Here is a 15464-nt window from a genome sequence, read left to right on the forward strand (position 1 = left end):
ATGTCTTTTAACATTGAATAGCTTTAAGTACAGCCTTATTTGACCAAAAATAAGTCAGTATGAGCTCACAGCAAAAGGCAGTTATCAAACTAGTCCCAACAACTTTTTTTTTTTTTGAGAGGATTTGTCTTGTTTCATATGCCTTTACCTTAGAAGTATAATGTTAATTTTTATGAGATCTATTGGTGGATTCATAAGATCCACCTATTAATTCCTAAATAGTTCCAGAGATACCACACTGTATATATACCATATACCATTTCACCAAAGTGAAAATGGCTGCCTGGTGGCAGTCATGATTTCTTCAAAATGGCTGAATGTATTTCCTTGAAATAGCAAGTGATTATATATATCTTTACAGAGGATCTGATAAAAAATGTCAGTCTGGTGGCCGTCTTCATTTTTTTTCCTGTTGTTTTTGTTTATTTGCAGGTATTGCAATACATTTGTACACTATAGTGTAGATGTCAGACAATAAGACATCAGCTGTGAGACCAATCCCATTATGTATTTTTTGTCTGTTGTAGTGGTGGTTATCTGTACATCCCTTTTTAACTCTAGATCCCAGGCTGGATGCTGGCTCGGGTCCAGACACCTGTGGAGAGACATCCTCTGAGAGCTACAGCTCCCCCTCCAGCCCAAGGCACGATGACAGAGAGAGCTTTGAAAGCGAGGACGAGAAGGACAAGGGTAGGAAGCTACACACCTGTGCAAATGTTTCAGTTATTGAGGATCACAGTGTATAATTATATGTGATGGTGTTTAATTAAACCTACAAACAATTTTGCTGTATGCACATTTGGAGTCCTCAAGTACACCAAGCTTTGAAAGTACAGGTAGGTCTAAAAACGATTTACTGAGACATACTTTTACTAAAGAATGTTGCATAGCATTGAAATCAAGACCACAGATCACAAACTTGTTATTGCAGTTTTGCAAACATCAGATCATTAAGTATCCCTCTAACTGTCATTCTGCCTCCACTAGTTCTTAATCTGCTAATATCTCAAACTACTTGAGATGCCAACTTAATATTTTTTAAGTTTTATTTTGTGACATATTGTGGTCATGTGACTTGTCGATTTACCTACGTTGTCTAAATTTACCTACGTCCTTTAAATAATCTTTCACTGTCACATTGTTTTCTAGTTTTCAGCTGCACAGTAGTTTGGTATAACTGCAACAGCACCTCCACTTTGACTTGAATACATGTTATTTTGTGAGGGGAAACGTTTTGTTAAAATTCATATTGTATTGTCTGTCAGTGCTGTTGAATGAACCCCATTTCCTCCCTGCAGATACTGACAGTAACTCTGAAGACTCTGGCAATGCAAAGGGTGCAGCTTCTGTTGAGGGAAGGTCTGTTGCCCCAGCTGTGTTCCTGAAGGATGCTGTCTTGCAGCCAGAGAACCCCCTGTGCACCTCCAAGTTCACGCAGCTGTCTTTCATGCCGCCCATCCAGTGCATGATCCAGCACGGTGCTCTCAAGCCCGAAGGAATGGTCCCTCCACAGACAGTAGACGGCAAGCCTATGGGCTTGATGGTGACCGTGCCCCCTGCTCTTCCTTGCATGAGGGAGCCCATGGTAAGCCCTGCAGCAGCCAGAGACTTAGAGAAGCAGCACCTAGATACCATATCTCTCCCATCTGCCTTAAGACCTTCCCAGCCGCAGCAACCAGGCAGCCCAGCTGTCCACCCCCTAATTGAGCGCTTCAAAATAACTGCCCCGCACATCTGCCAGAGCTCAGAGAACTGCATCACTACCCAGCATCAGCCAGCAGTGGGTGCCATCAATTTGATATCCCCTAACTCAGCCTACATGTCCACCCTGAAGACAGCCGGACGATATCCGAGCGGAGAGCCAATGAGGTCAGGCCTGCCCCCCGCAATGCCCCTCACTGAGCCTATACAAACCCACAACAAGCCTCTATCATTGTCCTTGCCCACAGGCCTGCCAGCTCCACTGCCGTCCTTTGGCCTGCCAGTCTCCAGGTCCTCCCCAGGAGCTGCGGGCACTCCTCCTCCTGCTCATCCCCAGGCAGTTGGCCAAGTTCAGGCCATGGTGCCTCCAGCTGTTCCCACTCACACCCCGGGACCTGTGCCTAGCCCCAGCCCGGCTGTCACCCACAGTACAGCTCAGAGTGACAGCACTTGCTACATTGACAGTAGCGGGAGCTCTGCCGGACCCCATCAGCCACCACAGCAGCCGCAGCCGCATCCCCCTCCGCAACAGCTGGGATGTGGGGCTTGCGGGTGCCGGGGCAGCTGCGGAAGCAACCACCCACCCAGCTTCTTCTTCACCCCCCAGCTGCATCGGCAGCTCTACAGCGTCCAGCCGCTCTTCCACCTAACGACCCTGTGCAACAGCAGCTACCTCAACCAGGCGCACCAGAGCAACGGTGCAACACAGCTGCCTTTCTTCCCACCTGCTCACTCGCCCTACCCTAATGGCCCCTTGCTGCACGCACACACAGACCACATGCTTGGCAACCAGGCCAACTATGGCCTCCAGCAGATGGCTGCTTTCGGTCGCTTCTACCCACTGATGTATCAGACGGTTAGCATGATGCCAAATGCTGCCAGCGGGGCAGCAGTGAAGAAGAACGGGAACATCTCCTGCTACAACTGCGGGGCCAGTGGACACTACGCACAGGACTGCAAGCAACCATCAGTAGAGGCAAGCCAACAAGGTAATCTGAATAGGGGGTGGGTGAGGTCATTCTAACTACAAAAGCACATTTGGAGGCTGAAATGTAGTGTGTTCACCTTAAGTTGCCATCACAAATAATGTTATGAACAAAATGTTTCTGCCATGTTCAGAAAGGAACGTTACACAGTATGGTGAAGTCCTAATAAGATACATCCCTAATATGTGAGAAGGAGTTTTACTACTGCCAGTCAGTTTGGTCGCCGGGATTGTGTTTGGTGAAGGCTTGGGTTGCCTGTAAAGAATATTGAGTGTGTATACCATAGTAAACAAACAAAAAAAAAAAAGATAAAGAAAGCAAAACCTTTAAAACTAACAAAACCTATAGTGGAGCACATACATAAGAGATAGAAACAGAAAATATATCGACCGTTGCAAGTGCATAATGTTAAGTGCTGGTCATTGAGCATTATACGGAGTAGCAAAACGAAAAGCACAAGTCAGTATGCTTGTTGGGACAATAAAGTAGGTTTTTGTATGGCACAAGTAGTTATCATTTTTCAAGTTAGTTATTCATTTTTTGTACATTTCAAATTCAAACAAGTAGAATTAGGCAGCTTTTTTATTAGTTTATTTTTTAAATATAGTCTTAAAATTAAATGATGAATTTATGTTAATACAGATTACTTGGAAGAATTTTATACAAATACTTCTACCTGGCATGACCATTAACTTCTCAAATGCACGTGTGTATTCAAAACATTTCACAAAGTAACGTTCTGGACAAATAAAAATATATTCCATATTATCTGTCAATGGCCAAGAAAGTAAATCACAAGTTGACTGGCTAAAAATGTGTCTCATATCTGATTACTTGTCTGAGGCCTCATCACTGGAGCTTGGAAGTCAATCCCTATGTAGCACAAACCAAACAGATAAATACATTAAGAAAATACTTTATCGGGTGAAAAAATGTATCTAATTTGAATATTTTTGAAAAAGATTATGTACCATAGGCAGTAGAAATATATCTTCAAAAACGTAATTGATCCAAGATTTGTGTACTGCAGTTTGTTTGCTATTGCTCATGCGTTTTGTCATTCACCTACCTGCGAAGCCAGAAATCTCTCTTCTGATGTAATTCAGTTATTCATTTTCCAGCGTATTAGCATATCCTCTGTTTAAAACTTGATCTTACACCACCTACACTTGATCATCCTTCATTGGAGAATACGCCAGATACAATAATCAAGCTGTTACACCATCTGGGTTTCTGTGTTCCCCCGTGGCACTCTGTAGTAAACGGCCTTTTTCACGTGCTTTGTCGAGTTTCTGTTGGAAGCTTTGCAAGCTATGCACGAGTACACTGCTTATCCTGATCTTCAGATTGGCTTGATTTTCTTTGAACAGACAGTGGAAAACGCTATATAATGCTTAATAAATAATACCAGAGGATTACCCACATTGTGTGTTGGTAGTGTACACCTGGCATAAAGACCGGTCTATTGCATTAGGTGGGGAAACGGACCCTAATGGCCTATTCTCATTCTTTTGTTCAGTCACCAAAGTGACCAACGGTGTAAGGTATTCAAAATATACTAATTGGCCTGTATAACTGTTATACTTTTTATGTTAAACATTTACATCAAATAATCAAAGAGATTGATTATCCTGTTGTGTTTATCGTTGCAATTTATTCTTCACCCTAATCCCTATAAACAATTGATCTACGTTATTTGCATTTGTTATTTTTTACATGTATTTTTTAACATCATGGCTCGTAAGTCGGCTAGGGAATAAAACTCAAATAAATTCTGAACTTTCGCTCTGAAGCAATCTAGAAAGAGGATTTTGTCTTCTGGTCTTCATTGTGTTTCCAGATCTTGCTCCCTCGTGCAACAGCGCTGCTGGTTTTCTGTTCCTTCAACATATATTCATTTCAAGCAGAGCATTAATATAACAAACTATTTTTAGAGGGTTTTAATTTTAGAGTTTTAATTGACAGAAGAGTTTACTTGTTAACTGGGATGGTTTAATTTAAGATACTTCAATATTTTACCATTAATATTTACTAATATTCTATGCTATGGTCACCCAATAGGATTTCTGTTAGGTTTTTATGGCTTGTCAGAGGAGTTCTGTGTTTTGTTTTTTCCCCTCATGCAGTGCCCTGTTAACAGAATTGTCTCTTTCCTGTTGTAGGTGGCTTTCGCCTTAAGTTTGCTCCTCCATCTCATCCTGAGACTCTAGACTCTGCAGACTAAAACAGCTGGACACCACAAAGGCGCTTTATTCTTTCTTAATAAAGATTAGTTTCCTGAGAGCCAGTGTTTTAAGATTTTTCAACCTCTTCAGGGGAGTGGTTTAGTTAATCTGAGAACGTGTGCCTAAAACTCATCTTTATCACAGGTGAGGGAAACAATCAGTTACAAAGAGCATAATGTTGATCTCTAGTTTTGCACTGAAGACTCGCAAGAAGCACTTGCAATGTTTACTGAATTATTTCTTAATTAAGTACCACCATGTCACTTAAAAGATTTTTGGTAACATTGAAAAGATTGGTTGTCATTTTGCATAGGTAATGTGTTTATGCTTTCTTTTCTGTGTTAGATGCAGAAAGTTGAAGCTTTCTATTACAAGACTTGCTTAGTCTTTTTTTGTAACAATACATTGAAAATCTGATTTTAGAGTCTGTGCCTATATTTACCTTGTTGGAGCAAACGTTTAAAAAAGAAAGGAAAAAAGCTTTAAAAAGGATATGAATTTTGTAAATGGAAAGAAATGTGTTTTAAGTATTGTGTTAGAGCAGCTAATTAACAAACATCTAATTTTTATATTTATTTGAAATCTTAATTTAAAAAGAACAAATAGTGTGAATGTTGTATAAAATGTTCTGTTTATATGAAAACATGCAAGAAGCCACAGTAAATTCTTAAAATACATGTCTGGTTTTAGTGTCATATTATTATTATTATTCTATTATATTATTATTCTTATTATTTTTCCCCAAAACAAAAATCTAGATTATTGCAGCAGCGTTTTGAATGTAAAACAGATTTTGTATTATTATTATTATTATTATTATTATTATTATTATTATTATTATTATTATTATTATGTGTTTTTTTAAGTTTATTAATGGTATGAATTTATACAAAGAAAGGTGTTAAAATGAGAAAGGTTATTGTAACTGTTCTAGAAAGTCATTTCAAAAGCATTTGCCACTAAGTATAATGTGAAACACATTTATAAGAAGGTATTAATCATGTCTAAGTCATGTTGGGTTTAAAAAGGCCAATATGCACTCTTGTTTTCATTCATTTTCTAGTTTTCAGGAATGCATTGAGGCAGCACTAAAACAAAATGTATGAGCAGGATTAAACGATGCTGCTAATTTGTCCCAGTAGGTGGTGCAATTGCAAACAATTTCCTGTTTGTTAAATAACAACCATCTGATGAAACAAACCACAGTTGTAGAATATAAAAATGCCCCAGCATTTACTTTTTATTTTGTAAATGCTATACCTACAGCAGGTACAAAGGTTTTGGCATGCCTGAAGAATCTATTATACTGACATGCAGGGGAGGATAGAGGATTTATTCTTTGAGTTCTAATAAAAATTAAAAAAAAAAAAACCATAAAATAAAAAAAACAAACCATAAAATAAAAAAGCAAACATAAACAATACAATAAAAAAAAGTCACTTGATTTTGAAAAGCTTTCTTTAGCTCTCCAAGTGCAGAGCTTTCCTTATTAAAAGATGTAAGGGCAAAAAACAAGGATGACATTTATTTTGAAAAAATTAAAATAAAAAATTGGACCATAATATGTGTGGATGAGTTCTTCAAAGTTTTACTCTGAAGTCCTTAAGTCGAGTGGATGGAGAACCATGCAATCCTGTGTGTGTGTGTGTGTGTGTGTGTAAACGTGCCAGTTGAATTTGTTGAAGTTATTTTAAGGTTTAAAATGCTGTACTGTATTAGGAGGTATACTGTTACCTTCAGTTGTATGTTTACTGTATTTGATATCAATGTTATGTACTGGAAAGGTCAATTATATTTCTAGAAAAAAATTTGAATTTATGCATATTTTTGTTTTTTTCCTTGAATTAATAGCAATAAAATAATAAAAACACATTTAAGATTTTGTTGTGCCATTTTTTTCCTATTTAAAATGACAGTATCTTTTATATTTCTTAACCTTTAAGTTAGGGGACACCTTGGGGACACTGCAATATTTGTTATGTCACAAACTTCACTACAAGCGAAACTGCATTGCATGTTACAAGTATGTTAGAAATTTGCAGGGATTCCTTCCTTCTAGGAAGAAGAAATATTTCATAGTGTTGAAAATAGAAGTTCAACTAACATTTGGAGTCTTGAGGCACCAAGCATGTTTGTTCAGGTATGTGTCTAAGACAAAACTTCCTTTGGTCATGGTGATCTCAAGATAATGAAATGTGTAAGTTACTACCTACTAGTTTATAGTACAAACTGCATTGAACACGATCAGTCCTCTACCTAGGGTTGCCAACTTTACATTTTTACAAAACCGGACAAATCCAGCTATAGGAGCGAATTGGCCCCAGGTGGGGTGTGGGGGTGAGGTGAAAAAAACGTTTGGACAGTGGAGCATTGAAAGGACTGGATCAGCGAGAATAGAAATATCTAAACAGTAATGAATAGTGAGTAAGCAAGATTCGTAAGAACCATACCCTTTTGCTGTCCGGCCAGTGGTTTTGACCAAACACTACAAATTCCCTTAAAACCAAGACAGCTGGTAACCCTACCTCTACTCTGAAATGCTTTTCATTTCATTCTTGCTGTGTGCCAATATGACTGTTCCTCAACAAAAATGAAGACCGCTGACAAAACATAATGTCCTCCCTTCAATGGGTAGAAATAGTAAGGAATTTCCACCTCCTAAACAATTATAAAATGGATCGGAGAGTTGCTTTACTTTCACCTGATTGGTCAATACGGTGGCCTTAATCTCCAGAAAATAACCTTGATTGCAGGGTTGCCAAGTCTGCTTATAATAAGCGAGATTTGGGCTTGTTTTTTGAGAGCCGCAGGTTGGAATTTGCATAAACGCCCTTACTCTAACGTGGGTTTTGAAGAACGACGTCGCTATTTTTCTGTTGGAAATCTGGCAAACCCTGCTTGAATATTGTTTCAAATATTAACCAGTGTGCCAAATCAATCTGCCAGAAAATACGTAAATACAGTATTTGTGTATTTTACCTGTTTTCTGTTTGATGTTTTTTGTTTATATATGTGTGTGTGTGTGTGTTTAAACATCCATTTTCTAATACCTCGGGACATTTAATGGCATAAGGCGGACCTTACCAGAACGTAAAGCCCTCTTTGGGTTCAGTTGCTTTATTAGAAAATGGATCAGATAATTCTTTAATCTGATAGGTCAATACGAGGGCCTTAATCTTTGTTATCTTTCAAACTATGTTTAATCACTTCCAAAGCAATCTGCTGGAAAATACATAAATACAGTATTCATGATTTATTTTTAATTTTTTTCTGCTTGAAAGAAAATCCGTATTCATGTACACACCCTCTCAATGTTGTCTATCATGTAGAGAGTCTACTTCCTCACTGTCCTGTATATTCAATCTATTTAAATTTAGTGTAGGAAATAAAGTTGGGGAAAAAAAGAATAATCAAGAACAGTGTTTGCTGAACAGCAATACAATGACCACAATAATAACTAGACTCTGGTTTGAATGACGAGTTGAAAAAAAAAGTCGTGTATGTGAGACTTGTGGACTTGTGGACAGATTTTTTTGTGTATCCTCCAGTATCCCAAAATGCTTTGTGATATGTTTGGCTAAATACTCCGAACAGGCGCCTGGAGGACTTGCTATCAGTGTACACACGCACTGGGTATTAATTTTTATGCTTAAAAAAAAAAAAAAAATCTGTCTGGACATCTCTATTAAACTAGTGCGGAAAATGACAAAAGCACAATGTTAAATTAGACGACTGCAAAAATGAAATGAGAGTTAAAAGTAGGACCGTGGATGAACAATTCACGTAATTTGTCAGCTCTGTTTGATATAAAAGTTTAGGCTCAGGCAAGATATGAAGGTAAAAACAATGATTGTTTTGTAATTAACAACTTTTTTGTTTAATTGTGAGAGAATCAGCTCAATTTGTTTAAAGGGACATCACCTGATTAAAAATAAAACCTGAAAACACTTAAAGCCCTACTTGTGTGTGTGTGTGTGTTCGCATTTAGTTTTTCCAAAATAGTTGTTTTATTTCTTTTTAACAGTATGGGGCATAACACATTATTTTAAAATAAAATACAGTGCATGGTGGGTTACTGTTGTATTAATTTCCATTGTTCATTGTGCTGCTAGGAACTGTAACATTAGGTTACTCATGTAACCCTGGTTCCCGAAAGTGAAGACGACCATCAACGACATTATGTATGTAATATGTCTGCCCATTGGGTAGGTATTGCTCAACAGCTATATCAGAGCTGCCGCTAGGCCCATTCCTGGGATGACGCACTCTGTCCTGCCCACCAAGGGATTAAAAGCGTCATACTGAGGATGTCATTTCTTTTTCTCCATCAAACCCGTGAAGGCGACTGATGAGACCTCACGGTTGGTGGTCGTCTTCTCTTTCTGGGAGACTGATTAATGTGGAAGGCTGTGTACACCTTGGGGGGAGAAAAAAGGGTTTGTACGCAGTGACGCCTTACTACTATCGTACCTAATACACATACAGGAGCTGTGCGCAGACAGCACCTGCAGCTCACTGACTCTCTTAGCGGAGGTGATAACCACAAGGAAGGCTGTCTTCATAGACAGATACTTCAACTGTATGGAGTGTATGGGCTTGAACTTCATGGGAGCCTCCAGTACAATATCAAGGCTCCATTTCCTCGGAGGACATAATCTCCGCGCACCTTTAAGGAATTGGGTAGCCAAAAAATGTGCACCTGGAGATACCGAATCCACGGGAGCATGGCATGCAGCAATAGCTGCTAAATACACCTTCAAAATGGAAGGTGATCTACCAGCATCAAACAGTTCTTGCAGGAACTGTAAGATAACTGACATGGGGAAAGAGACTAGGTCATTACTCCTGGTCAGACCCCAAGTCTGGAAATACTTCCACTTATAGGCATAAAACGACCTAGTAGAATCTGCCCTCATGTTCTAAAGTGTACCCACAACCGCATCTGATAGCCCTAGGGCTAACCAGCGGTCCCTTTCAGGGGCCAGACCCATAGTTGGAACCTGCTCAGTTACGGGTGCCAAAGAGTGTCTCTCGTCTGACTGAGGTGATCCATGCAAAGCGGGATCTCCCAGGGGTGGCCTTGTAAGAGCTACCTAGAGGCAACTAGAAAAACTGACACCTTCTCTAACTGGACCTTTTCGAGAAAGCGTACAAAAATTGCTTTGGGCCATTCGTGTTCTAGGGCGTCAACGCCGAGTGGTGGGAGTACCACAGGGGGCAATGTGTCAACTCCACCGAGGCGAAGAGATCGACCTGTGCCTTCCCGAACCGTTCCCAAATGCACTCCACTACCTGAGGGTGGAGTCGCCACTCCGATGGATGCAGACACTCCCTGGAGAGGAGATCCGCTGCCCAGTTCACTCTGAGAATGTGCGTCGTCTGCAGAGAGAGCAAGTTCCTCTGAGCCCATGTCAGTAGCCCGAAAGTCATGTGATGCAACTTCAGGGACCATAGGCCACCCTGGTGATTCACATACAGCACCACTGTCATGTTGTCCATCCAGATCAACACATGTGTACCCTGTAGCATTGGAAGGAAGTGGAGGAGAGTAAGGGAGACCGCTTGCAACTCCGGTGTGTTCATATGCAGGGACGTCCAGCGGTCAGGATCCATATATTCCTCCGCTTTCCCAGACCGCCCCCCAACCCAAGTTGGAGGCGTCTGTCATCACCACGTGGCGGTTTACCACTACTCTCTTCCGCACACCTTCACACAGGTGAGAGGTTATCCTCCACCAGCGTAGGGCTGCAGAGCACGTATGAGACACAGTCAGCCGACGGTGTCTGTTGTGATTAGGATGGAGGTGGAACGTATTGAGCCACACTTGTAAAGGGCACATGCACAGTAGACACGACTGAATGACTAATATGGCTGTGGCCATCAGATCCAGTAGTTTCTGGCACAATACGAGAGTGACCTGCAATCCTTGTTGAAACAAGGAGAGGCTCTCTTGGATAGCTGCTACTCTGTCGTCCGACAGGTATGCACGCATTGTACTGGAGTCTAGCTGGAGCCCCAAGTACATCGTGCGCTGCACCGGTATAAGCCGACTCTGCATCATTGATGGTGAGGCCCAGCTCCCTCTAGTGACTGGGAACAGATCAACTAGTCGTCGAGATAGTTTGTTACTCTGATCTCCTGCAGCCGCAAGGGGGCCAGGATAGCATCCATGCACTTTGAAAACGTACGAGGAGCAAATGACAGTCCGCATCTGAGGAGCTCATCTGCAGTTCGACCTGCCCCACGGGAAGGGAGCAACGCAGTCACCTACTGGAATGCCTCGCGTTTCCAGTGGGATCTCTGCAAGATCTCCTCCACAGCTGGCCCAAAGGTATGTCCTGCGGATATAGGCATGTCTAGCAGTGTGGCCTTGTCCGCATCAGGAACTTTTACTTGTGACAGCTGTCTGCCGTTGGTGTCCAGGAGACCTGCAGAAACGTTGCAGTGTGCCCCATCGACGCCGATGTCGAGTCTGACAGTGGTGGAGCGCTGGCTTCCGAGGCCACCTCGAAGCTAGGCTCCGCCTCGACTAGCGGAACGAACTACTCTCCTACCTCCATGCTGGAGGAGAAAGAGGTTCTGTGTCAGGAGGATGCTATTAAGAGCATTTCCTCTTGTGCCGACTGGTGCGCTTCTTCCCGTTCACCCTGATCTGACCTGGGGGAGGGAGGGAGGGTACGGTACTTGGGGCAGGATTGGAGCTGGGGCCTGTCAAGACAGGAGCTCCAGGACCTGGGCCATTTGTGCCTACAGGTCCATAATGTCCCTGGCCTGTTTATACCACTTCACCCTTCTCGTCTGAGGGGATGGCAAGCAGCTACGGGAGGCCTGTGCACTGGGGATGTCCAGCAGGGGGTACTGGGACAGTTCATGGAGGAGGAGCTCTGGGGCTCCAAGAGCCGCCAATGGTCTGGCCATTGAGGACATCGAACTTGCCCTTGTGGACCGCTCCAACATGTTCTCCTTCACCCGGGGCTGGAAGGCTGAAGCTGCGTCGGGTGAGTTGAAGCAGACAGCAAAAAACCACAGTAGAAATAGATAGATAGGGGAGAACACACTGTTTGTTTATAAGACCCGACTCACCAAAGTGGGCAGGCCTACGCAGCCGACGAGGTCTACTCGACAGCGGGGATGCAACAAGGCCTAGCCCCATGGAGTAACTGTGCTCTCCCAAGAAGGAGTAGACAATCACTCGTGAGGATGACTGCACAGGCAGTCGCTCACACACGACCGAGAGGTAAGAAAGAGCGGCCTATCACACAAGTGAGGAGGCCGCTGAAAGACAGAAAGGCAAAATCATTGATTCCGGGAAAGCAGCAAGCCAGCTTTCAGCACAAATGCAAGAGAAATACAATCAATTCGATTTGACTCGAGAAGCTGTTTTCTAGCAACACGCTCAGCTGAACACAGAGGTCCTTACCGTACTGTCTTGAGAAGGAAAAAGAGAAATGGTTTCCTCAGTATGATAGTTTTAATCTCTGGTGGGCGAGACCGAGTGCGTCATCCCAGGAAGGGGCCTACCGGCAGCTCTGATATAGAAAGCACAGCGATACCTGTCCAATGGGCCGGCATATCCCACACATTATGATGTTGGTGTTCGTCTTCGAATTTAAAGGGAACCGAACTATTCTAATGTGTGGACGCATTAAGCCCTATTAAACACATGGAACGGTACTTCAGTGTGGATGCTTTGAGCTGGATTAATCAAAACGGTTTTGAGTACGGTCCTCGAAATGGGTTATGTAGTGTGGACAGGGCTAGTGTAGACCAGACCTGGAATAAGTATAGTTATAAATACGGTTTGTGAAAAGTAACTATTATTTAAAAATAATTAAATACAAATGTGTAAATAATTTTACTAATAAACTATTATTTTTAAATAGTTCAATATGGTTTATGGAAAGCAATTATTTTAAAATATTTAAATATGAGTAAAGTAGTTGAAATACAATTAAATACTTTAAGCTCTTCATAAAAATGTAACTGTCACATACAGCAGCCTAATTATTATCCTGCATTCTAAGCAGATTAAGCCTTGTCCTTGTTATCCACTCAATTATCTTTTGGAAACTGCTCTATTTCAATTAGATTTAATTTGATCAATTAATTGAAATATTTGAATATTTTATTTCAGTGGGTAAATATTTGAAAATAATGAACTATCTTGAACCACTGGTTTAATGGCCTGTTTTGAAGTTATTGAATTGAATATGTTTAGCATTTTCCTCGTGAGAAATCGTCCACCATGTGGTAATTGCAAGACTTAGTACATAATTATACACTAAGGGTAACAATTAGGTTTTGGTTTTTGATCATCCATTAACTATTTGGCAGTAGTTGAAGATATATACTTATTTTCAAATAAGTTACATATACAGTGTTTAAATATTTTCAAATAATATTTGACTTTGTGCCATTAATATTTGAATATTTAAAAACAAAATTGATTTATTCGAGCATATATATTTAAGTATTTCAACTATTTGAAATAGTCAGTGTTTACAAATCAAATATCAAATAAAACTGTATTTGTCCCAGGTCTGGTGTGGATGCTTTGAGCTGGATTAATGAAAAAGTTTTTGAGTATGGTTCTCGAGATCGGTTATGTAGTGTGGAGAGGGACCCGTCGTGGTCTGTGGAACGTACACTGCAATTTATAAACAATACAACCTATGAAAAAGACAGTACAGCTGAATTGCAACATTCTCCTTACACCTGGTTTAACTGAGATTTAGACCTGAAAACAGGCACAATTTCAACGTATCAATTAAAAGCACAAGGTGTGAAAAGCCAGCTTCAGCACCAGCTTACCAGCAGTGTTTAATTTAGACTGTGCTTCATGAGGTTTTGCTGTGTTCAGACAAATTGGATTTGTTTTGGTCACTGTCAACTGGTCTGCTACCTAAATAGTCTCTTGTATATTTCCCACCACATCAGTGTTAAACGCATAGATATTTCCTATATATATAATGAGTCATATATATGTTTATATATTATATATATATATATATATATATATATATATATATATATATATATATATATATATATATATATATATATATATATATATATATATTAAAGAGTAGCCCATATATGTTAGACAGAATTGACCTTTCATGTTTGAATTGAGTTCCACTGTTTTCCTGGCAAGAAACTTCACAGCTGTGCAGGACATTGTAGTTTTATTTGGCTTTGGCCTGTCTGGGTAGATCTCCATGATCAGCCTCTGCTGCAGTACAAGCACTGTCCAGTTTCATCCATAAACATTGTCCACATTGTCATCAGTACTGTATCTGTTCCTGTAACAAAACCAGCAACAAAACAAAAGGTCTGTAATTATAGCTTATTTCCCCATGGTGTCTTACTTGTTTGTGAATCAACCTGCATAATGAATTGCAACTGTAGTCAAATCTATGCTAAACTAAACTAAAGCAAAAGGCTTTTAATTAAAATGTGTTACAAGAAGATTATTATGCTTGGCTTAGATAATTAGCTTTCATTTTAATTTCAATGTAAAGTCCTTTTTGCTGCATTTTCATATTGTTCCACTAGATGTCAGTGTTTCAGCACCTTTTTAAAATATCGTCATTTGTTAATCATTTCTACCCCTATTCCACATTCTTATTTGTTTTGTTAACAAAATACAAGTTCTGGAATTTAAAGAGACCAAGGGCACCAACCAGAAGATGCTATGTAGTTTTTAAAGGAATAACCCAATTGTCAAAATGCTTTACTTGGTTTCTTATAGCTTTAAAAAGAACAAGAAAATGTTGAGGGTTGTGAAGGGTTGGTTGGGTCAAATATTTTACCAATGGGAACAAATAATGTCACAATCAAAGATTTGGCTCCAGTGAGTAACCATACATTTCATACACATAATGCGTGTTTACCCTGTAACAAGTTTGATATGCTATGAATTTATTTATTTGTTTATTTTAATTATAAGGGAACGATTCCTCCATTGTAGTAGAAATATCATTTTTCAAAAAAGTGTATTTAGCTTCAAATACTACTTGGTTAATTTGGTTTTTACCTTTCCCTCACCTAACTGGGTATTTCCTTGTTCTGTTGCTCCACTATTTAAATCTAATTATTTTGCACTGTCTAAAAATGACACTTTGTGCTATCTGGGAGAATCCATTTTGTTTTGCAATTATCTCTGGTTCCTGGCTCAAGATCAATTGTGTGACTTTGTTCTGACCTTTAAACTTATATGGTCAGTATTACATAGTTATAGCATAGCATGGAAGTCTAACATATTAGGAAGCCTAGACTATAGCTAAACAACACAGGTTCTCCAAGGTCACAGATCAGTTCATGGTGAATAAATGGTTAAATGAAGGTACAGGTTCTTTTTGGAGTCCTTAAGGTAATCTTGACAGCAAGGTCACAGTTGCATCACTGCGTTTGTGAGCACTGCTTTTGTATTACACACACGATGTCTTTGGCTACAAATGATTTCTGACGAGTAGCAAAGAATGTTATTTACCACAATCTTCACCAGGTCATTTTACGATGGTCCTCTAGTGTGGTGTTGCAATTACACTAA

The 15464-nt window shown here is 40.2% G+C and overlaps 1 protein-coding gene across 1 annotated transcript in view; it reads left to right on the forward strand.

The window, feature by feature from the left end:
- LOC121313096 (zinc finger CCHC domain-containing protein 2-like) overlaps positions 1-5679 on the forward strand; it is a 73853-nt gene extending 68174 nt beyond the window's left edge. The window contains exons 11-13 of the mRNA XM_041245258.1: positions 562-690; positions 1299-2690; positions 4850-5679. Of these exons, the coding sequence (XP_041101192.1) occupies positions 562-690; positions 1299-2690; positions 4850-4911 (1583 nt within the window). The 3' untranslated portion in view covers positions 4912-5679. The remainder of the gene's footprint in view (positions 1-561; positions 691-1298; positions 2691-4849) is intronic.
- The last annotated feature ends 9785 nt before the right edge of the window (positions 5680-15464 follow it).

Source organism: Polyodon spathula, chromosome 3, assembly GCF_017654505.1.
Source record: "Polyodon spathula isolate WHYD16114869_AA chromosome 3, ASM1765450v1, whole genome shotgun sequence".
Taxonomy (NCBI): domain Eukaryota; kingdom Metazoa; phylum Chordata; class Actinopteri; order Acipenseriformes; family Polyodontidae; genus Polyodon; species Polyodon spathula.